This window comes from Alosa sapidissima, chromosome 17, assembly GCF_018492685.1.
Source record: "Alosa sapidissima isolate fAloSap1 chromosome 17, fAloSap1.pri, whole genome shotgun sequence".
Taxonomy (NCBI): Eukaryota; Metazoa; Chordata; class Actinopteri; order Clupeiformes; family Clupeidae; genus Alosa; species Alosa sapidissima.
The window spans coordinates 30,733,419-30,758,445 of NC_055973.1; the positions used below are offsets into that span (position 1 = coordinate 30,733,419).

General features: G+C 43.4%; 1 protein-coding gene across 1 annotated transcript in view; it reads left to right on the forward strand.

Annotated features, from left to right (window-relative positions):
• The first annotated feature begins 496 nt into the window (after positions 1 to 496).
• vstm2a (V-set and transmembrane domain containing 2A) overlaps positions 497 to 25,027 on the forward strand; it is a 31,225-nt gene continuing 6,694 nt past the window's right edge. The window contains exons 1-4 of the mRNA XM_042067235.1: positions 497 to 822; positions 1,699 to 1,862; positions 21,879 to 21,929; positions 22,191 to 22,518. Of these exons, the coding sequence (XP_041923169.1) occupies positions 744 to 822; positions 1,699 to 1,862; positions 21,879 to 21,929; positions 22,191 to 22,518 (622 nt within the window). The 5' untranslated portion in view covers positions 497 to 743. The remainder of the gene's footprint in view (positions 823 to 1,698; positions 1,863 to 21,878; positions 21,930 to 22,190; positions 22,519 to 25,027) is intronic.

The window sequence follows — 25,027 nt, forward strand, 5'->3', positions numbered from 1 at the left end:
GTGAGCGGATCTGGTTAACATTAGGGGAGACACATATACACCCATGCCTAAGCTCGTTACATTGGAGGCTCGCAATACAGACAGGCTGACTGACAGGGAGGTACGCTGTGTGTTCGACAGTAAAGCATCCGAGTGAAATGTGACTTGGGAAACAATTGGCTTTGAAAAGCACCAGCAATGGTATGCGTATAGTCAAGGACAAACCCGGGCGGTAATGAGATCCACCATACACTTCATCTTCTAAAAATAAGGCAAATATCTTACTGCACTTCTATTTTTATTGCTCAACTTTAAGTGAAACCAACCACGAAAAACAATAATTATGACTACAATAACAAATCAACTGCAAGGCATGAATTTAAAAATAACGGTTCAAAGAAAATATGTTTTTCACTTGTGGAGAGAGGAAGTCACTATCTGTAATGATTCAGCTTTGTGCAAAGCCTCTGTGTGCACGCAGTAGGGAGCAGCGCACTGACGTTACAACTACGACCACGTACCAAGAGAGCGGAATAGAACCTATTATTATACTTCGCAGCACCTTGCAGGGACAGCATAGTCGCGAGTCTCGCAAAGCCCGTGATTTCGACAACTTCAGGATAAAAAACTCCACAGTTTCAGTATGGTTGTTACTCGATATTCAATGACAAAATACGTTCATCTGGTATCTGTTTAATTCGCGGAGCAACTTTGGAAATCTGACTTTTCTTTTTCCGGCTGATGCGATTTATATTACTAGAGGAATGATGTGGACCTTGCATGACGGAATTGGATTTGTTTTCTTTTCTGGTTTGTGTGTCCAGATGGGGTTAACTCTTCAAGGTAGGCAAACTGACTAACTGGTGATTTTGTTTTAAATCGACTTACTTCCATGGGAGTACTAAGTCAACTGATTAAAATTTGAAATCGGGGAGCGCCACATGAAACGATATTGGCTTCAATGTTCGGAGACTACACGGTTGCCTTTTTGATACCGAGATAAAGAATCGTTCACATTTTAAACACGTTTTGTTCAATGGAGTGGTTACAACAGACACAAATATTCGAGACATCTTCTAAGAAAGGCTCAACTGTTGATTTTGATGTGGATATTACGGAATGTCAGACTTATAGTTGGTGTGTTTAAATTATATCACAATTATTTACCAGAAGAAGACATGTCATGTAGACTAAAAGAATAACTTCGACGAGCCTGCATGCGCGACTTGCATTTCAAGTAGGGGATCTGCAGAAATGGAGTTCGATTGTGGGACTGCAGCTATTTCTCAGGACCAAGGACAGTTCCGCCAAAGTAGCTCATTCGGTTAACCCGCTGAGAGTGTGGGGCGGAAAAAAAAATATTATGTCGAAATCGATCATGCTGAAGACATTTCAAATAAATACAACCGAAGTTTGTCATCTGCCACACGATTATAAAAGCACGAATTTGCTTTTCGTCTTCCCCAAACGCATGATACCCCTCTACATCTACCTTTTCATTGCAAGTAGCAGAACGCACACAAAAGTACATACTTTCCCTAAATGCTGAAGACTTTCCTCGCGGATTAAATGTTCCTATAATAGTTTGTTTCACCAATATTTGTGCTTAATCTTTTGGTGTAAAATATGTATTCTCGTCATCATCGGACTCTGTGATGAAGCTGCTAGTTCAGTATTTTGACGTTGCCTTTGACGTACTGTATGTTTATGTATTTGCAGGAAGGTTTACCAAGATCCCCGCCAACATAACAGCTAAAGTGGGGCAGAACATTGAAATGGAGTGCGCCTTTCAGAGCGAAACAGCCTCGGTGTATTTGGAGATTCAGTGGTGGTTTATAAGAGCACCAGAGGAGCCGAGCGACAGCGAGGAGACGGCCACAGAGGTAGGGTACTTTAAATAAGAGCAGCCTACCTACCACACCGTGGCTTTTATGTTTTTATGTTTTGTGCGGCTTCATAGTGCGCCACATGTGCACAGGGGCACTCACCGTGACACCTGGTGCGCGCGCGCGCTTATCACACGGTTTCTTGCTGTGTTCGGAATGAGCATGTACTGTAGCCTACTGTGCTCTGGTGCACTTACATGCCAATGCAGTGGGCTTAAAAGGCTTGCCAAATTGTGTCCGTGAGCTTTCTATCATAGCGGAACTTTACTCGGTATTCTGCTGTTTGACTCCCCCCCCCCCCCCCCCCCCCCCACACACACACACACACATACACCTACCACTACCACCATCGTAATTATCCCACGATTTTATCCCCTATACATACATGCATGCATACAGTGCCATCAACGAGGAAACCTGCAACTCCGATGCCTGATAATTGCTCATTGTGTGCCCGCTGCAAATCAGTCGCCTCCCTGCGTTGTGTCTGCCTCCAACTAGGTTCCATTCATTCTTTAACTTTAGTTGTCGAAGACATTTCAATAAATTTTGCAGCTCGTTCAACCTGACAGAACAGGGGACTGAATGTTCCTCTTCATCACAATCTAGAAAAAATGCTGTTTTGTGGAGTATGTACGCGCTGTTCCGAGTGGCTGTGGCCTATTGTTGTCGCTTGTCACACACATTGCGGCTGCAGCTTTGATCCAGGCTATCTATCTCGGCGGATAGAGAACTTGTTGCTGCTGTTGCGATGCAATATATGTGGCTCCATTTGAAATAGCTGACACTTGTGGCCTAGGTACGGTGCGACAGATATCAATAATACCACTATAATAATATTATAAATAATAAATATAATATAATATTAATAATAATAAATAATTACACAAATAGATAGATTGATAGATAGATAGATAGACAGACAGATAGACAGATAGATAGATGCTGGAGATGGAAATAGGTTATATTAAGATTAAGTGATAGAAGCATATTATGAATGTTGTGTTGTTATGAATTTCTGATGTACTTCTCTTCTACCCTATGTTAAGCTATAGGTGTATTGCAAAACCATGCAAGAGATCATGATTACCAGAGGTATCTGGGATATCTGTGAGAAGAGACAGATCCTTACATATATGCATAAGATGATGAATTTATGCGGAGATGATTCTGACAACGACATCATTTCCCCATTCAGTAGATATTAGAGAGGAGCCCTTAGTGGCTGTAGGGGTCGGAGTATTGCTGAAGTGACGTGTGAAAGCGTCCAGTGGGGTCTCACCAGTCCTCCCTGCTCTATTAACTCTGACATGGGAGGATGTCTGTCAGCTGCGCCACTGTTGAACTGCACTGAGCACTGAAGCTGTTCAGCTCAGCTCGCCTCAGTCCATAGCAAGTGATGGTGCATCCCACACATCAAGCCTCATGAAATTAATATATTGGATTAGATGTAGACATTGTATGCATAAGACTGTGGAAGCAGTTTGTCAGATCAATGTCTGGTTCTGCTCATGGTTTTAACGGACTGAACGGTTCGACCAGTGTACTGATTTTAATGATTGCTGCAAGAGACACATGGTGTCCATTTGTAGGAAATGTTAGCTATTCTGTGAAATGTGTTATAGATGGGTTATGGCTGTCCCGGCAGCATTCCTTGTGGAGAGGCTGCTAGGGAAATTTGTTTTAAAGAAAAAAGAGGATTATATGATTAAAAACCATTTAATCTTACATTAAGTTAAAACATGGCCACACATTTCAGTATAATAGCCTTCATCAGGACATGTTATAATGATTTAATATATGCATATGTGTGTTGGTTTTGGTGGGGCTATGGTTTGTTTATTTTGTAAAAGTATCAATATGATGCACATTTACCCTGCATTACAGACACAATGACATCATTCCTCACCCTTGAACCCACCTACAGTATGCATTGATGTGCTAGCTATGGCATTAAGGGGATGGCTCATTGCTGTGCTAGCTATGGGATTAAGGGAACAGCTCATTGATGTGCTAGCTATGGGACTGTGGGAACAGCTCATTGCTGTGCTAGCAATGGGAGTGTGGGAACAGCTCATAACAACCCCCAGACTGACAATCTAGGAGTCACAGTGTTTGACTGTTGATAAAATCGCATCCTCCTTGCCATTGTCATGCACACTTGGAAACTCAGGGGGTCAAGTAACCCTGCGGGATTAGCTCAGCAGGCACCACTTGCAGTTGCATTCATCACAAGCTGTATTTTATTACCTGCTTCCTGGAATCATTTATCTAAAACTCTGCTCCGTGCAAAAACATGTGCTCTATCTCTCTCTCTCGCAACATTCCCCAAAGACATGTGCTGTTGCTTCCTTGGTGTTTGTTATGTTTAATCACATACATCAGGCCTTGCACGCCCCATGAGATGGACCAGCCCCACTCCATGATTAATGTAGCTCGGCGGCACTCCACCTGTGGTACAGTAGTCTCTTCCACACAGTTACACTGTTGCATATTAGCACTCACACACTTTAGAAACAAACACAAATTACACTGTTGCATATTAGCACTCACACACTTTAGAAACAAACACAAATTACACTGTTGCATATTAGCACTCACACACTTTATAAACAAACACAAATTACACTGTTGCATATTAGCACTCACACACTTTAGAAACAAACACAAATTACACCGGGGACCGAGGAGCCGCTTAAATGCTGTATGCCAGTCATCTGTGCTATTAATATGGCCATGATACCTGTGCTAAGAGCATATTCACACCTAATAGCCCACTTACATCTGACTCAATTCAGCTGGGATCACTATTTCCATAATAAGTCAATGGGTTTAGAGTCATGCATGCCACTTCTATTTAAGGTTGCATTTAAGAGAAGATGGTTTAAATAGCATTTATTTCATCAGGCCAAATAATAGTTCCTGATATTTGCGAAAGCCACTTTTGAATTTACTGGCAATATTGAACCTTTTCACAGAGTCAATGCATGATCTTAAATATAATAGATTTTAGTAAGAAATAGTTCTGTTCAGTTCATAAATGTGGCATTATTACTTTGCTGGTTCATGTTTCTGTCTGTGTGTTCTTCCCATCTTTATTGACTTTATTCTGTGGAGACAGAATGAGTTCAGCATGCCCCAAGCGAGCACCCAGATGAACATGGGATATAAACTCCTGGAACATCAGCTCATTTTGAAAATCTCCACGTGTTGAATGAGATGTCTTACTTCTGGATGACCCAGGCAGTGAAATCCATTCAGCCCCCCCCCCCCCCCATCGCCGGCCAGACTTCCCAGGCTTCTCCTCTCCTCCGACAATTGCCGAGACATTAGTTGCCAAAGTGGACAAAATGGGCAGCCCTGAAAACTCCGGTCTGATCGATTCACGTCTCATTATGGCTGACGCGCTTGTAATCAATGTAATGTTTCAGAGACCACTGGCCCCCGCAGTGGGAGGACTGGAGCCCTCGCTGGCTCCCCCTATCTGTGGAGCATGCCCAGAGGGCGCAGAGGGGAAAAAAAACCCAATGGTGAAAATGACTAATGACCAGACTTCTCCATTCCGCACGACCTGACGCTCACTGTCCTACAGGTCAAAGGAGTCTCTAGACTGAGGCTCTCTGGAGGCAACAATTGATTGCATGGCCAAGCAGCAGTTGAAGTCCTGCTCAGTGTGACTGGACCATTTTAAGCTGATTTGAAGGAAATGTGTTCCTATATAAAAAAGGCTTTTAGGTCTATCCCCATGTCTGGCCACCTCCCAAGCTGCATCAAAACATGACTTTGGGCTCAACAGATCTGTCTGTCCATGGAATCGATGGATTGGATGTTTTCCTCATATAGTATGCATTTCTAAACAACATTTGTATCCAGGAGAACTTAAAGGGTTTCCTAAAGTCTCAGAGAGAGCTGCTATTGATTTAACATTGAATGCCCTTCTGCAGGGTAGGACCAGCTTGGTAATAACTGTGAAGCAGTATGTATACCTGTGCATTTTTATAGGGCATACGGGAATTGGGAAGGCATTTGAAACTCAACGCTTTCATGAGGTACACATTCTCAGTATGTCGCTCAGTCCCAGAGGACTCTTGTAATAGAATGGATCTCAAGGACCTTGAGCATGGGCGCTAATAGAATCTAAATGCAGGTCGGCTATGATCATGTTTTGTGATTTGAGCCATTCAACCCTGTGGAAGCCATATGCTTTAAGCCCTGGTATGCCTGTGGGAATGTTATTGTCAACCATACTAATAGCCAGGTTGATAGTGAGTGTGTGTGTGTGTGTGTGTGTGTGTGTGTGTGTGTGTGTGTGTGTGTGTGTCCAGGCTAATGGAAATGAGATATGCATGTGTATGTTAATGTATTTGTAGATCTGTACTATGTACATGCATGAACCAAGCAATTGAGTTTAGTCATGTAGCTGCTTTTAACAGCAATCAGTTCACACTCTTGGTGTTGCACGAATACTCTCATGTATAAAAATATCTCCCTCACTCTGTGAAAGGGCCATTTTCTTCTAATTGTGATGTTTGCTGGTGCCCTTTCACCTTGCTGGCAACTTTGTTGCTGTTCCGGCATGAGTCACTGGGCTGAATAGCTAGGAGCAGAAGCCAATGAACCATAGAAATTACACCTTTAAATACCATGACACCATTCAGGACACAAGTCAAATAAAGGACAAGAACAGAAACAAACACGAATGACACAGAGGTTAACTCATAACAGTCGGAAATAAAAGTCATAGAACTTTCATATTCACTTATGTCTTTTTAGTAGACAAAGGGCTTTTTTAGTAGACAAAGGGCTTAGCAGATTACAGTGTGGCATTATCGTTACTGGTTAAAACCCTAACCCCAAAATGAACAACAAATGAAATGTATTCTGTCAGAATATGGAAGTAGTTGTGATGAAGCAGAAATGGCATACATGTGCTCATCATATTACAATAGTATGGACTTGCAGTGCTCATCATATCAGTATGGACATGCAGTGATCATCATATTACAATAGTATGGACATGCAGTGCTCATCATATTACAAATGCAGTGTTCATCATATTACAATAGTATGGACATGCAGTGCTTATCATATTACAAATGCAGTGCTCATCATGTTAATGCAGTGCTCATCATATCAGTATGGAAATTCAGTGCTCATCATATTACAATAGTATGGACATGCAGTGCTCATCATATTACAATAGTATGGAAATGCAGTGCTCATCATGTTAATTCAGTGCTCATCATATCAGTATGGACATGCAGTGCTCATCATGTTAATGCAGTGCTCATCATATCAGTATGGACATGCAGTGCTCCTCATATCAGTATGGACATGCAGTGCTCATCATATCAGTATGGGCATGCAGTGCTCAACATGTTAATGCAGTGCTCATCATATCAGTATGGACATTCAGTGCTCATCATATCAGTATGGGCATGCAGTGCTCATCATATCAGTATGGGCATGTAGTGCTCATCATATCAGTATGGGCATGCAGTGCTCAACATGTTAATGCAGTGCTCATCATATCAGTATGGGCATGCAGTGCTCATCATATCAGTATGGGCATGCAGTGCTCATCATATCAGTATGGGCATGCAATGCTCATCATATCAGTATGGGCATGCAGTGAGCCATTTCCTTTGTGGCCTCCCCGGTGCCCTGGTTTTGGCCATGGAGCCGGTCAGCTGATCCTGGTGACACACAGACAAGCGAGCAAACCTGCACCGGTCAGCCAAACACGAGAGCAGCGCGAGCGGCCTCCCTCTCCTCAACGTCAGAAGCATTGTCCTGTCCATTCCGTGGGGTTCAGTCCAAAGGCAGCATTCTTTGAAGGCTGTGGGCTCAGGGGCTGTGATCATAATTAGCGAGCGGCCCCATTTGATGTGCTGGCAGAGCGAGCGCGAGGACACCAATGGAGCGAGTCGTGCCACGCTTTTGCATACTGGCTATTTCTGCGGGGGTGTTACTGTTGCACAGACTACATTTATTTTCGAGTGTTTTGACACTAAACAAAAACTACACCTAACACAATTGGAGGATGTCTGAAGTGTGAGAAAAACTTCTTTTCTTTCTTTTTTTTCTTGGCCCTTGAAGTGGTTATTGACTTTTTATCAGGATAGTTTCCCTTCTTGGTAGGATGGGCAGTTGCCATGAGAGAAATCTCCAGGCTGTTTGACTTGGTTCCAGATTAGGCAGGGTAGCGGAGGAAATGGCCTCCACTGCCCCCTGCTACTGCAGGAAATTAAACATGGATGCTGAACCATGCCATTCCCATGAGATTTCCCAGACTGCACCAGGAAGGTGGAAGGGTGGCATGTCAACATGGAAGTAACTGCTAACATACACAAACATTAGGGGGGGTTCTAAATATTTGCAGATCTTCTGACACAAACATCCAGTTTACACATCCTCTCCTCAGACCATGAAAAGTCGACTTCATAACATACTGCAGCAGTGCTTAAACAACTCTCACAGTTCACAGGTTCGATACCTTTTGGTTTCTGTATTTCTTGCTTCGTAAAATATTTCAGGGACTTTTGTTCTTTGTGAATTCAGGATAAATGTTCTTGTTGAGAAGTAAAGTGTTCCAAATTGAAGAGCGAAACTTGTCGTGTCAGGCTGTTCTGTCCAGTTACCGTGGTGGCTTTACAGTAATTGGCGTGTAACCCAGATTTGTTTATTGCCTCATCAAGTGCCTGCCACTCGCTATGGATGGACCAAATTTCAAAGGGGCCTGTCGTCATCCTAATCACATTACTGCCGGAAGTGCTTGTCTTCCACACGGCCATCACCGCGGCCCGGGAGGAGGAGATTTATAGATTGGTGCAGAGAGAGAGAGAGAGAGAGAGAGAGAGAGAGACATATAAAGAGAGAGAGATACAGAGAGAGAGAGAGAGAGAGAGAGAGAGACATATACAGAGAGAGAGATACAGAGAGAGAGAGAGAGAGAGAGAGAGAGATATACAGAGAGAGAGATACAGAGAGAGAGAGAGAGATACAGAGAGAGAGAGTGGGGAGAGACATATACAGAGAGAGAGAGAGAGAGAGAGAGAGAGAGAGAGAGAGAGATACAGAGAGAGAGATACAGAGAGAGAGATACAGAGAGAGAGAGAGTGTGGGGAGAGTGGGAAATCGGAGGCGTTGATGTAACCATTTGAAGAGCCTGGATCCCCTGCTGAGGGGGGGTACTCTTTCATATTCTCTCTAAGATGATGCCATGCAAAGCCTTGCCCCCGCTCCCCTCCTCCACCAGCACCACCTGCTGATGGCCATTCTCTGCGTAGCGCAGGGCGGTGAATTAGGAGCCAATCGTGCGCTGCTGAGTTGGGGCGTCGTGCTTGTCTGGCGGCGGCCGGCAGGCAGATGAGTGTCTGCACATAAAAAGTGTCTGATTAGATTAAACATGGGCCGTCCCCTTTGATGTAGTGGAATGACTTTGACCCTCAGCTGGAAGCCCTTCTCCTCTTCTCTCTGTCTCTCTCTCTGTCTCTCCCTCTCTCTCTTTGTCTCTCTCTCTCTGTCCCCTCTGTCCACTGGAAATTAGAAAAAATGCCGGTGGTGCTGGTCAAGAGGCTAGCACATTCTGCAGTAATCAAGCTGTCGCGCTGTTTTGATTAAGCAGATCAATTTTGCCTTTAATTGCCGCTGCAACCCGTGAGTAGAAGATATTGCGCATGGGGATGTTACGGCGTGGGATGTAGTGTTTGATAGCTATTGTGTTGATTACATATTGTGATATGGTCTCCAGTATTATGCATAACAGTGTTTGATCGAAACTGAGATCGGGGTCATGAAATCGCACGAGTACGTTCCTAAGCACTAGCCAGTTGAAATGTGCATTCCATTCTGGAACACAACTGTCTGATACAATCTCAAGGCGTCTGTTGCATGTATAAGGGGCTGTTTCAATCCTGTTCAATAAAAACGTGTCCCTTCCTCGAACTGTGTTTGTGTGCTTTGCTTGTCTTTGATAGCTCCGGGGTGCAGCATTACTGCAATTCTGACTAAAAAACACTTTCTGTAATCATCCCTAAAAAGCTTTCGCCACTTCAGTGAGAGATCATGCAGGCACCTATGCTCTGAGCAAATATTTGAGCTCTTGCTGAATCTGTTTCAGATGTGGTGGTGTGCGGACAAATCACTTCAGCTAATCTTCTGCTTATTTTTGTCTCCAAAGTCACACAATCACTCTGTACTATGTAGCACAATTTTCATCAGACACAATTCAGTAGCCAAGCAAGCATGCTGTTTTGATGAAGTTTAGCATAACTTGTATGGGCTTAATAGCATCCTGTCTGATTCAGTTGATTAGGTTGGCTGGCACACTGTTTTCCATACAGTTGACGAGGCTGTCTACATATGAGGCTGTCTATGTTTCTGGTTTTTTTTGGCAGTTGGCTAGGCCTCCTAACTTTGTGATTTTTCATTCAGTGCATCATAGTGTGTGTCAGTTGTTTTGGCTGTTAGTGCCTCTGATAGAGTGGACAAGGCTGCCGAGCCATTCATCTTGATTAGTCCTGTTACAGTAACTAGGCTGCCCGGCCTACTGCCCTTGATTTGATTGGCCACGCTGTCCACTGCTCTTGATTTGATTGGCCGGCCACGCTGTCCATCAGGCTTGTGCAGGACACGGTGTTGGTTCCACGTACCTTGGTGTCTATCCAGTACACTGCCTGTGGCTCCCACCTGCTGCTCAATGCCGTGTGTGTGTGTGTGTGTGTGTGTGTGTGTGTGTGTGTGTGTGTGTGTGTGTGTCAGGGTGTGTGTGTGGTATATGTGTGTGTGTGTGTGTGTGTGTGTGTGTGTGTGTGTGTGTGTCAGGGTGTGTGTGTGGTATATGTGTGTGTGTGTGTGTGTGTGTGTGTGTGTGTCGGGGTGTGTGTGTGTGGTATATGTGTGTGTGTGTGCGTTTGCGTGTGTGTGTGTGTGTGTGTGGTTCTCACCTGCTGCTGAATCCCCCTGTATCTGAGGCAAACAAGACCAGCATACCAATATCAGCATCAAGGATTCACACGGCACTTAACATCAAGCATCTGTCACTTGCGTGATTTCATTACTGCCTTGTTATTCACGCTGAAGACTGAATCTTATTTTCCTTCGAAGAGATTTAAATATAAAAGCTGGACTAAGACAGGTATCGAGATCCCCGGGGGAAGCCCTAGGCGTGGCACCACCAAGGCCCAAAGGGATGAGCGGATTATGGAGATGCCGTCTCATCTAGGATAAAGAGGAGAGCCTTTATTTAGTCCATTTGTTTTGGAACAGAACTATGGTAATGTGGCTAACATGGTTTAGGAACACTGCTCTCTATCTCCCTTTGTCTCTGTGAGAGAGAGAGAGAGTGTGTGTGTGTGTGTGTGTGTGTGTGTGTTTGTGTGTGTGTGTGTGTGCGCGTATGTGTGTGTGTGTGTGTGTGTGTGTGTGTGTGTGTTTGCTCATGATCTTGTGTGTGTGTGTGTGTGTGTGTGTGTGTGTGTGCTCATGAGCTTGTGTGTGTTCACATTTCTGCATGAATACATATTATTTAGATGACTGCTTGATTTCCTGTTTTCCAGTTCCATGGCAAGACCATTACATACCCAGTGGCAGTCATCCATGAGGGTAGACAGATTACAGCATTCATGAAGCATGACTGTCATTTGGAAACACTGTTAAATATGGCGAAGCAGACACAATGAATGGAGACCCCTAATTACCCAGCACCCACTGATTGTTTGCTCTGGTGTAGAGTTTTGTTAACCCTTCCTTCTACAGTCCCCTAAACTAAGTATTTACCCAGGAAATACATGAGAAATGATAATATATTACTGAGTTATTACCCAGGAAATACATGAGAAATTATAGTATATTACTGAGTTATTACCATGTGAGTACATACAGAGAAACTCACAGGAATCCCAGAGTAACTCATGATTCGATACAGTCATGATAACACCTCAATTCAGTGATTTTGCAATATTACACTACCAAACATCAAGATATCTGTTATTCTGCAATACATTACACAAGATTAATCTAGCAAACATCAAGATATCTATTCAAATGAAGAAGAAAAAAAGAGCAAAAGCTGGAAAAGCTGGTTCATCGAGTTTAAGCTTAGTGGCACTTAAACAATCTAAAAATCTAAAAATACATATATTTTTTCAACAAAAAATAAACGTCTGTCAAGAAATAACAAGCTTATCTTTTAATGCATAGTTCAGTGTTTTTATACACATTTAAGTGTTTATGCATAAAGTACTGATTCTGGGTAGTTACAATGGTAGATGAGACAATTTAGAACATGATTTGTACAGTTTTATATGTTAGCAAAGATATTAATATTTGGCGGCAACATATTGCTAACATATAGAAAATTGAAGTCACACAATACAGTACATTGAATAATAAGAAAACTATATGTTTAACTTGTTAATGTTGCAGAACAAACATGGCAAAATATGTGTTGATTGCATTGGTACAATCAGTACAATGTATTCACATGTCAACTTTTGGCAGCGGAAGGGGGGTGTAGGCGACTGCCATCTTTCCATTATGAACTAACACCATACATTTGGAACTAACACCATACATTTCTATGGGACTAACACCATACATTTCTATGGAACTATGGAACTAACACCATACATTTCTATGGGAGATTCTTTGTCTCCTCATTAAAAAGTATCTGATACAGGTGTTTCTAAGAATTACACAACTCTGTCTTGAGTTATTACCAGCCTAAAGCACTCACAGCTACATGTCTCAGTTAAGTGTAGATTTGTCTCAGTATTTACACTGTAGTTTCTCTGTAATTATCAACAAATGAACTGTAGTAATTACCCAATAATGCTCTATGATTTATTGGTAATAGTTGAGGTGTAGTAATGCTTAGGATTTCAGCTGTAGTTTGTCTGTATTTAACTGCATGCTACCTGTGGTAATTACCCAATAATATTCTGTCATTTACCATTTACCATGATGTGGTAAATACTCAGTAATCAGGGGACTGCAAAAGGAGGATCTTTTAATCCAGGTCTCAGTGTTGAAACTGCCCAATGCAGGACAGAGCAGACCGTCCTTGACATTGAGAATAGACTGGCACCATCAAGGCTAATAAGAATGTTGAGCATTGACAGTCTGCAGTGACAGTGTGAAATAATGGCAGGTCTGTGCATGGCGATGGTCAGAGTGTAGTTGTGGAACGGCTGTTATTCATGCACAAGTTGGCCCATTTTCAGAGTAGAAAATGAATTGTGCATATGTGTGTGTGTGTGTGTGTATGTGTGTGTGTGTGAGAGAGAGAGAGAGAGAGAGAGAGAATGGAGTGTGTGACCTGTGGGAGGCAGGCGGGGGATTTCTGAGCCTCCTCTACTCCTCCACAGTCTCCAGATGAGATGAGTGAAGGTGGAGGGGAAATGAGCTTTTGCTGAGTCACTTTTAGGTGGAGGGGAAATGAGCTTTTGCTGAGTCACTTTTAGGTGGAGGGGAAATGAGCTTTTGCTGAGTCACTTTTAGGTGGAGGGGAAATGAGCTTTTGCTGAGTCACTTTTAGGTGGAGGCAGACAGGGAACAGGGAGAGAGAGAGAGAGAGATAGATAGGGTGAAAGAGACAGAGGGAGAGAGAGGGAGGGAGCTAGAGAGAGCGAGAGGAAAGGAGAGAGGAATTCATCTCAGTCTGTCACTCATCAGAGAGAGCCAGATCCCTGGTTGAGGCCGCCGTAGGTATCAATCACTCAAGAGTCCCTGTTGGCTACTGAAGCGTGTTGGTCTGTCTGTCTGTCTGACTGACCTTCTCTCTGTGTGTCTACCACACTACAAATGAAGGAGACCAGTTAACTCGTGACGAACTGACCGAGAGGGCACGTAATGGAAGCGTCACTTTCACTTCTGCTTGTCTTGTAAATGGAAAATAGCTAAGATACTGAGGTGTTTAATGTGCTGGAAGTGAAGAGCTCCAGAAATAAGAAAGTGAAGAGCTCCAGAAATAAGAATGTAAAGAGCTCCAGAAATAAGAAAGTGAAGAGCTCCAGAAATAAGAATGCTAATTGAAGGCTAATTGGGCCATTTATGAGTAGAGGTCAGTAACTGGACAGTTAAAGCGAGAGAAGCAAGGGACAGAATGTCTTCAATGGACTTCATTTTATTTCCTTAAATCTGTGACTGAGCACAGTTCACAATGTGTGTGTGTATGTATACAGTTTCACTGGGACTTATGGTTTACAATATTGCAAACGAATGTCCTTGTACTAAATAATTCTGATTCTGATTCAGCTGAAGCAGCTGTTCCAGTGTGACAGGTTACTGTTGGTTATTGATTTTATGATATGATATACAGAGCCTGCCCAAGGCAGATAGCTACCCCCCACCATCACTGGAGCTCTCCTCCTGTCAGAAGGGAGTGCTTCTATGTATGTGCTATACATTAACCTTGTTACCCAGTACTCTTGAGTCTGGGCTACAGTATACATTAACCTTGTTTCCCAGTACTCTTGGGTCTGGGCTATACATTAACCTCGTTACCCAGTACTCTTGAGTCTGGGCTTTACATTAACCTCGTTACCCAGTACTCTTGAGTCTGGCTATACATTAACCTCGTTACCCAGTACTCTTGGGTCCGGGATATACATAGAGGTGGACAAAGTGCACAATTATTTTTATCATGAAAGTATAGATACTCAAAATGTCAAATATTACACTAATACAAGTGAAAGTTGCTAAGTCCGATTTTTACTTAAGTGGAAATACAGTAGTACTTGCTTTTAAAAATAGTTAAGTATTCAGAAGTACAAGTATTTAATGTATTGAAATGTAATGTTTATTTGGTCATTAGGTTGAATATCCGTCCAGTCGGTTATATGACCTTTAATTCCTTACATCCAACAAAAACATTTTACCTATTTTCATAATTTTGCAACTGTTCATTAAATTATTCATTATATGTTCACAAATCTAAGCCTGGGCTATACATTAACATCGTTACCCAGTACTCTTGGGTCTGGGCTATACATTAACATCGTTACCCAGTACTCTTTGGTCTGGGCTATACCTTGATCTTGTTTTGTTCTCTTTCCTAATTCCCCAATAGCAGCACAAATGCAATGTCCTTAAAATCAAAGGGAGCTTGCGATTTCAATAATGCATTTTTTCTCCCAGTCAAAAGGATATAATGGTACAGCCCCCCAGAGTGCTATGCTATGTTGCCTTTTAGATGATACTCATTTCAACTCAAGCACTCGAGGGGAGAGTATGCACTTTTGTGCTGCGAATCACTTTGATGTCACTTAAGGCCCTGAAATACCCTGTCATGTACAGTAGCAAGCATGGTCCATACAAATTTGATTCTCTCTTGCTGTCCTAAATCAGCAAGAGAGAATCATATGCTGATTGAACCGCGTCCATCAAAGTTGTTAAGTGATGTGACCTTGATAATGACATGGAGCATCAAAGGCTTTTGGCTGCCTTGTGATAGTGTACAGGAGTTCACTGGCACCCTGACAGTGAACAGTAGTGAATAGTAATGCATTGATGTCCATTCTCCAAATGGACAAATGGTCCTGATAATGGCTTTAAAAATGAACCTTTTCATTTTTTTGGAGCCATTGCATTGCTGAAATGCTGTCAAAGCATTAAAGGACAATTCCGGCGCAAAATTAACCTAGGGGTTAATAACAAATGTGTACCGAGGTCGTCCGTTCTCTGGGATATGTTTTCATGCTAATCGAAGATGGTCCATGTGTGACTCCTCCCTGTAGGACTGCTGGGCCTCCTGCTCTTCTCCTGTTCTGCCGGAGCCCTCTTTGTCAAGCGTCCGTGTCTGTAGCCCATGCTGCCGAAGCGTGGGGTTAATTTGTTAAGCAGTCTTTCTGCCAGCACTTCAAGTGTTCTTGGCCTGTATTGCGTTGAGGTGTGTGAAGGTTGTTCACCATACCTGTCAACACTACCGTTTTTCCCGGGTTCTCCCGTATTTCAAGGTCATCTCCCGGCACCTTCCCGTTTTGTTATTTCTCCCAGAAAACTCCTGTAATTTGCATGGCCATCAAACTTCATTTTAAAATCATTGATCCATGCATTTTTTATATTAGTCTGACATCTCCCAGGTTGCCAGATTGTGTATGAAATACACCCTACACATATACGATCCCTTAGTTTAAATTTCAACCATTTTGTCATAGGCTAAAACCTGGCAACCCAAAACCCAAATAAGGAAGCGGGTGCCGACTGCGCAGCCTGAGTCTCGTCGTAAGCAAGCGGGCTGGTTGAATGGCCTACTCCAGAACTAGCTGTTGTGAAATTGTTGGGAATTTAATTGATTAACACATATCACATAAACTGTTATTGAGTGTTGTTGATACACTGAACTTGTGTCCTCGGAACCAAATCTGACAGCAAGCAGCTTTGACGTTTTAGAAGTAAGCTGCAGGCAGGCAGCTGGTGGATACATAACTGGCATGTGTAAGGTAATGGTAAGGTAAAAGCAACGACCGAAATGCAGTGTTGAAACACGTGTATGAAACGTATTAAATATGCAAACACTGATCCGGTATAAATACTGCCCCCCCCCCCGAAAAAAAAAAATCTCCCGTTTTTGGAAAGCTAAATGTTGACAGGTATGTTGTTCACCCTGCCTCATCTCTAACCATTTTTTTATTCAAGCTTTTCAGAGCAGCACAGTTTGCACATGCATATCTCTCTCTCTCTCTCTCTCTCTCGCTCTCTCTCTCTCTCTCTCTCTCTTTCTCTCTCTCTCTCCCTCTCTCTCTCTCGCTCTCTTTCTCTCTCTCTCTCTCTCTCTAGCTCTCTTTCAAATTTAAATTGACTGTTTAAAAAGAAGGTGAATAGAGAACATGTTACGGGTGTGCAGACTTCATTGTCCATGCTGTGGAATTTGGTTTTACAAAAGGGTAATTACTAATTTGCTTTGTGTTTTAGATTTTTTTTACAAATGTTTTGAATTTCTAATGGATCTGATTTATTTCTAATGCTCTCTGATTCATGGCATTCAATAAGTGAGATCCACCTTGCTTTGTTCACACAACTCCTCCGTTAGCCCCCCCGCCCCCCCCCCCCAGAGCTCAGCAAGCCAGTTTAATTGGACCCTTTGTGTGTTGAGTGTCCCGATGCCCGTAACAAACCCACGTCTCCTGGATCTAAGTCTCATAGCATCCCCTTGGAGCCACGCTGACCTGCTTGTGTTGTTTTCTGCTGCAGAGGCCTGCACTATAAATCACCTCTGTAAGCAGAGCCAGGAAAAGTTTCCAGGCATCTGAGTGGTATTTATTTATTTGCTAATCTATCCAATAACAAGACTTAATCAATGAGACCTAGTTTCCACTTGTAGGTGTTTGTTTGTAAGCAAGCCCAGTACATGAGGTCAGGTGTGCTCTGCTATGATATCCTCACACATATTCGCTTCATTACCAAATCTCACTGTTGCTTGGTTTATAGTTATATGGAACAGAAAGAGTTTTTTGTAGTTCTGTGATGGCTCTCACTAGAAGATTTCTCTGTAAATGTTAATTTTCTTTAACTCTTACATTCCCAGTAAACGTGCAGTTCCGGATAACACACAGTAGGCCTTACAGTCATCAGCCTCTCTAGTCAGCCTGTTCACACACGCGTGGGCCAAGATATCTCCACTTCACCTGGACAGCTAAGGTGTGTTAGGTGTTAGAGCTGCATAGCCTCACAAAGTGCTAGGAATAAACACGTACCTGATGACGAGACAGAGATATTGGAAACGGTGTCTCTCTGCACTCCAACATGCACTCAGTGGCTCCTGTGGCCTGCAGTGGCTTGAGCTCTGTAGATGTGTGTTTTCATTTTTTTCGGAGTTCTACCATTGCTCTTCAAATAGCTCTGAAAAACATCTGAAAAAGAGTAACACAGTGAACTCGGTGTAGCTTCATATCGACAGTTGAGTGTATAGAAATAACTTTGTGTGTCTGTGTTTATGTGGGTGTGTGGGTGGGTGGCTGTATGTCTATAGTCATGTAGGCTATATTATAGATTTAAGCACATGATCCTATCTGCATGTCAATTGCTCTCGCATATGACTTACTGTCAACACTTTCTGGAATGTTTTCCATTCAAAATATATATGCCTGCTATCAAAATATATATGCCTGCTATTCTGCTGCACTCCAATAGGTGGTATTCACCAGGTTCATGAGGGTCTCTTCCCATCCACAGACCAGGCTCAATCATAATGAATTGGGTGACCCGGTCACAGCCACTCAAAGACATGCCTATATTTCAATAGAAATGACGGCATTCTTCTCCCCAGACAGTAATTTGGTATGCGAGACCCCACAGCCGGCTGCATTATGCACAATAATTGCAGGACACATTTTACAAGAAGTCAATTTCAGTCGGCGTGAGGAATGATGTGGTGTCAAAGCCGAGCTTTTCAGCTCTAATGGAGGGTGGGGGGTGTAGTGGCGGGGTGTCCGACGAATCAAAAGCCTTGATCACCAGCGCCGCTGAGAGAAAGCTGGCCCACCGGGCAGAGGTGCACAGCCAATGAGCGACGACAATGAGAGACCAATAGGGGCAGGTTATGGAAGAGGTGCACAGCCAATGAGCGACGACAATGAGAGACCAATAGGGGCAGGTTATGTCACTGTGTCTTGCCACCCATCTGCTCAGGAGTGAGGAAGCACAATAAGAAAGATACTGTAAACAAACCTATAAACAAACCAACAAATAGACGGCTAGCCAGGCAGACGGATGAATCTTACAGGACTGAGATACACATCAGTTAGATTGACAGAGAGAGACAGACAGACAGACAGACAGTAAACAAACAGACAGACAGACAGATAGAGACATGGACGGATTATGAACTTTAGGGCCCCTGGGCCCAGATGTATTACAGTTTTTCTCAGTCGCTTTGGTACTTTTCTCAGATCAGAATGAAAATTCTCATAACTATTAGTTCAACCTCCACAACATTTAGTCATTTGTGCACATCATAGTAGCAATTTCTTCTTCCTCTGAACAAATTGCAAATGCTTTTGAACATGTATCAGTTGCTTTGTCATGTCAGTCAAAATGAACTATACTTATGGATGCTGAATAGTCGTTCCCAATAAAACTAATAGTCTTCATTTCATTGCTTGAGTCATTACATACAAAATTGTTATCAAATTCTGTCACAATGCTGTAGAATTGCAAAGAGCATATACAGTAAAACTGTGAAACGTACATATTCAGTGTCTTGTACTCACTTACTCCCCTAACTACAGCAATTTGTAACTTTACTGTAGTTTTCAAATTGGGGGAAGCATTTTTTTTTTTTCATTTGTTTGATGTAATTTCCTGTATTCTGGTGCATTTTGGGGATGGCCAATACTACTGTAAATTCAATCAGATTCATAGCCTACATCCTGATTTGTTGATATTGAGGCAATGATTCCATGCAAAGGCTTGGGCTTCAGGGCCTCCTGACTTCAGGGCCTGGGCCCGGTAGGCCCGTGCAGTAATCCATCCCTGGGTAGAGAGAGAGAGAGCAGACAGATAGATAGATAGATAGGTAGATAGATAGATAGATAGGTAGATAGATAGATAGATAGATCATTGGGCTAATGCAGACTTGGGAGTTTATTTAATTAAGACGTTTTCCTGATCACTGTATGGCCACTGTTAGCACAGGGCAGAGAGCTAGCCGGGGGCTGCCAATAGAAAGGCCTGTTGATTGCCAAGATTCGGGACATCAATTGGAAATTCATTAGGTCACAATTAAGTTAATTGTGTTTGCACTGGGTAGAGAGCAAAGAGCTCCCTGCTTCTCTGGTCTGCTGTATGTGTGTGTGTGTGTGTGTGTGGCATGTGAATGGACTAAGAATAACACACACTAAGCAACCTAATGAGCTTGGACTGAATTCAGTATGCTTGGACCAACAGGATGTCTGGCAAGGAGCAGACAAAAGAGAGATGAGTCTCTTGATTTTCTCTCAGGTTCATGTCATGTGTGGAATTTGTTCCAGTTTGTTGAGTTTTTCTCTCATGACAGTCTCTGTGTAATCCTGAAACAGTGTTGTGCTTTTCCATTCTTGTCCTGACACCTCTTATAAAGTTGTGGCAGTCTGTTTTGGCTGCTATCATAGTATCAGGCATCAGGGAAGCTGTCATGAAATTGACCATTAAAAGTCATATTAATATATTAATCGATCACAAACACTTCTGACTTGACACATCTGCTGTGACATTGTGTTAGTTGAATGAGAGAGAGGTCAATTTAACTAATCCAACCGTATCCAAAACATGTGTTTTGACCAAGCTACACCAGAGCACTGTGTCATGAATGCGAATGACGGCCAGTGATTGCGCTTGACTTATTCTGAGTTCAAGGGTAAAAAAAAACAACAACAAATTCTCCTCTCTATTATCAGGAGCCATTATCATTTGTAAAATGAGAAAAACATCCCACCCCCACCCCCTCGATAGAGAGAGCTCTGATGCTGTCTGGCTGCATGTCCTCGACGGCCCAATCTTACGCTGTGTGTGATGTGTTAACAGGCGAGGCGGGTCCGTTTTGATTGTCAGGGACGAATAGATTGCCCTTTCTGAAAGGACAGCTGCCGCAAAACAAGACTGACTGACGGAATAATAAATCAGACGCCATCGAGGCGCATATTCAACCGGCGCTCGCAATCAATCCGAAAACATCCATGGGTCTTCAAAACTTCAACTTGGTCTTGAAAGAGGAAATAAAATGAATTTAAAGACTGCTTGGGCATTTCTTGGCCCTACCGATGTAAAGCCTGCTCTGAGCTATCAGTGGTTGTAAAACAGCTTATGATGTTAAAGCCAACTAGGGAATGTACAAGCTTCGGGGGATGCTCTAATGAAGCAACACTTCATTGAGATAAAATTCAGAAAGAAACTCCAATATTTGGGCAGTGGTGTCGACTGGATGCTTTTCCAAAGAGCTTGACGTGCAACCTCTTTTCCCCATTCGAAGATGCCTTACCCTTTTGTCATTTCTTTTTCATGTGGACAAAAAACTACAGTATGAGTCGTATAAAGAGATAACTGCATTACAATTCCCATGTCGGACTTGCTTGGGGATTAAGGCAATATTAGGCTGCGCAGACTTTACCCGCGTGGGACCCACCCCATATGTTATGCCATACGCAGCCGCATTTCCCCCCATGGAATCTCTGGAGTGCTTCCCGGGCTGTTCTGTCCTCGTGAGCGCTGGAGAAATGCCGTCTGAACTCCTCTCCGACTTGCGTCTTCGCGCACGTGGCCCATCCGTCTGTTCCACACTACAGCCGTTGTGTCTGTTTCACACACAGGCAAACCCTAAGGCAATGCCATCTCTCTCATTCCATCACACACACCATGCCATCCCATAGTCAGCAAGTCTGGACCGGGCACTGAGCCCATTTGGCAATCAGCAGTGAATAAATAAATCATGTCCGCTAAAATCAATGCCTTCTTTATGATATTGGCTCTGAGTGCTGTGTTTGATATTGCGCTGATGAGCGGGGCCACGGTGCGTAGATGTGGGTAGCCCCATCTTGTTGTTTGCTGTGCTCGACTTTTTAGCGTTTATTTGCTGCATGTTGTCTAATTGGATGCTTTGAATGAGGCAATGAAAAGTCTCGTCCCCATTTACATAAGTGGTTGTTTAAAAGCCTAATCTTTTCTTAGCGCTTTCTTAGCGTGTTTAACATGAAATATTGCCTTGTTGTGTCTACATCTCTCTCTCTCTCTTTCTCTCCCTCTTCCTCTCTCTTTCCCTCCCTCTCTCTCTCTTTCTCTCCCTCTTCCTCTCTCTTTCCCTCCTTCTCTCTCTCTTTCTCTCTCCCCTTCTGTGTCTCTGGGCTACACAGTAAAACGGTTTTTGTCTGCATTGGTTATTGTTAAGAGATTTTAGCGTAAATTCATCTATATGCTTGCCAAGCATTTTTACAAGCACAAAATATCACAGCAATATTGTTTGAGAAAGTGTCTCAAAACAGATGTTTGGATTGTGCTAATTTACTGGTGTACCAAAGAGGCTCTTGTCTTGTCTTTTAGATGGACATCATACCGGAAGTTGACCCAGATGATGAAGGAACCAAGATAAGTGTAAGTCCATTCGCATACCTTACAGTAAAGGCATTTAAAAGTTCAGTGCAATCTAGCTTGCTTGGAATGCTTGCTTGGACGCAATTCACAAAAAAACTCACACAGAGACACACACACACACACACACACACAGACACACACACACACACACACACACACAGAGACAAACAGAGACACAAAGCGAGACACACACACACACACACACACATTCACACAAGTGCACAGACCATATGAAGAGGCTCTGTTTTGCTGCGTCCACAGACAGTGAAAGTGCAGGGGAACGACATCTCCCACCAGCTCCAGAGATTCCGGGTGGACAAGAGTGACGAGGGCCTGTACGAGTGCCGCGTCATTGACGCCAACTACGGGGAGCTGCGGGAATACAAGGTGCAGGGCTACCTGCAGGTCAATGCCACGACGCGGCCTCGGCCACCCAGCAAGACGTCCCCGCTGCACCTGACGGACAAGAAGCCCCGTAAGAGTGGCGCGATGGCCGGACAGGACAGCGGTATGAGCGCTGACCAGCGCGCCTCCAGCTCCACCTCCCAGATGTCCTCGTCCAAAACGATCCACCACAACCCAGGCTCAGGTGAGCGCCCCTTTGAGACAGACTTTACCCAGGCTCAGGTGAGCGCCCCTTTCAGACAGACTTTACCCAGGTGCAGATAGGCACCGTGTTGAGACAGACTTTACCCAGGCTCAGGTGAGCGCCCCTTTCAGACAGACTTTACCCAGGCTCAGGTGAGCGCCCCTTTGAGACAGACTTTACCCAGGTTCAGGTGAGCGCCGTGTTGAGACAGACTTTATTTCAGTCCAGCTCAGCATTTATTTCTGACACTCTTGTTTGTTTGAATCAGTTTTCCCTCAGCAAGCTTGTTTATTTGTTTGTGAGTAGTTATTCAGTGGTTTTTGAAGGGATTCTGTTTTTTTTACACAACTTGTGTCTACAGCTATTTTGAGGGACAAGAGTTAACTTGGCATCGGCAGACCAGTGAAAATATTCAAATGGAATTCAGAATATTTTGAAAGGATCCATTATGCACTGATGAGAGTGAAGACCTTTTAAAATCAACATGACACAAGACATGTGAATAATGCAAGTGCTATTTGGGGAGATGCCTCTATGCCTTCTCCGACTAGGCCAAAGTTATTTTCTGCTAGTGCGCAATAGTCCACTAGGGTCTGAGTGACGCAGCTTTCAGTGTGTTTAGTCCGCAAGCAATTATGAGCAAGGCCTTCCAGTCCAGCCACCCAGTTACTCGAACGTTCATGTTTGACTGACATCCTGGAGGCCCAATCCCTGAGCCTGAGCTTCTCTTCCACAGCCACCGATTGGCTGTGTTGCTTATGGAGGAACTGGATGATATGGGTGTGCCTAGACTTCTCAGTGAGTCAGGCTGGCAGAGACCAGGGAGGACATATGTCCAGCTTGCAATATCATTCGGAGCACAACTAGAAACACTAAACAAAAAAGTGTTCCAGTCTTTAGCAGTTTGCATGAGGAGAAAAAGAATGCTATTCCAGCTGCTGTGGCTTTTCTGCTGATAGCTGCACTGTGTGGATTGTCCTGCGCAGTGTACCGTATAAATCCCACTGCCCACCTCCGTTAGCCATGTTTATCCAGCGCGCTACAGAATCATCACAATGCAAGAGCCGAGCGAGGCGGTAAACGCTTGTGTTTGCCTTGTGGCCACAGCACACTTTGAAGTTACAAGTGAGGACAGTTCCCAGGGAAACCAGCCGTCTGTGTGCCACAATATTTTGCAGATAACTGTTTATCGTGCCCACACAGTTTCCCTGATGAGTTATGGTGCATTTCTGTGCCGAAGACGATCGGGTGGAGGAAGTGTGTGTGTGAGTGTGCGTGTGTGTGTGTGTGTCATCTGCGCCCACTGTGTTTTCTAGACACAGTGATTCACAGTGATTCAGCTCGTTCATATTGTCTTGCAGCTGGCTGCACTTCACAGTGAAGAGGGTGTGCTTTGATGCTTATGACAGGTTGCATTAGTCACCATAGTCGGGTTGGTTGTTTTTTTTTTTTTTTTTTCCTTTTGGGCTTACGACAACAACAACAACAACAACAACAACAAGTACGAGGTCATGTTTTTTGATTAGGTGTTTGTATAGGTTCAGTCTAGTGAGGTATTTCCAACATCTTGTTTGAACTTACAGACAGTTTGACATAAAGACATTAGCATTCAATTGCTTGGGGGAAACAAGTGATCGGTTTTGACAAGCCTCTTTTGTCAACGCCTTATTAAAGAGAGCGACATGTAGCTGTGATTACAATGCTAGTGTGTGTCATGTAGTGGATCACAATGCTAGGGTGTGTCATGTAGTGCATCACAATGCTAGTGTGTGTCATGTAGCTGTGATCATAATGCTAGGGTGTGTCATGTAGCTGTGATCATAATGCTAGTGTGTGTCATGTAGCTGTGATCACAATGCTAGTGTGTGTCATGTAGTGCATCACAATGCTAGGGTGTGTCACGTAGTGCATCACAATGCTAGTGTGTGTCATGTAGCTGTGATCATAATGCTAGGGTGTGTCATGTAGCTGTGATCACAATGCTAGTGTGTGTCATGTAGTGCATCACAATGCTAGGGTGTCATGTAGCTGTGATCATAATGCTAGGGTGTGTCATGTAGTGCATCACAAAGCTAGGGTGTGTCATGTAGCTGTGATCACAATGCTAGGGTGTGTCATGTAGCTGTGATCACAATGCTAGGGTGTGTCATGTAGCTGTCATCATAATGCTAGGGTGTGTCATGTAGTGACAGAGAAGGTGCTGCAGTAGACACACTGTACGGGCCTGTTGCAGTTCAGATGAAAAACCTGTATTATACAGTACATACGGAAAGTATTCACAGCGGTTCACTTTTTCCACATTTTATGTTTCAGAAGGAAATGATAGTGTGTTGTTTGTATGTACAGACAGATCAGTTATGAGAGCCTGCTGTGACTGTGTAATGAGTGAGAGAGGGAGTACATATAGTCTTACACATCATCTTATACACGGGTCTTTTACTGTAATTAGTCTTACACATCATCTTATACATGGGTCTTTTACTGTAATTAGTCGTACACATCATCTTAT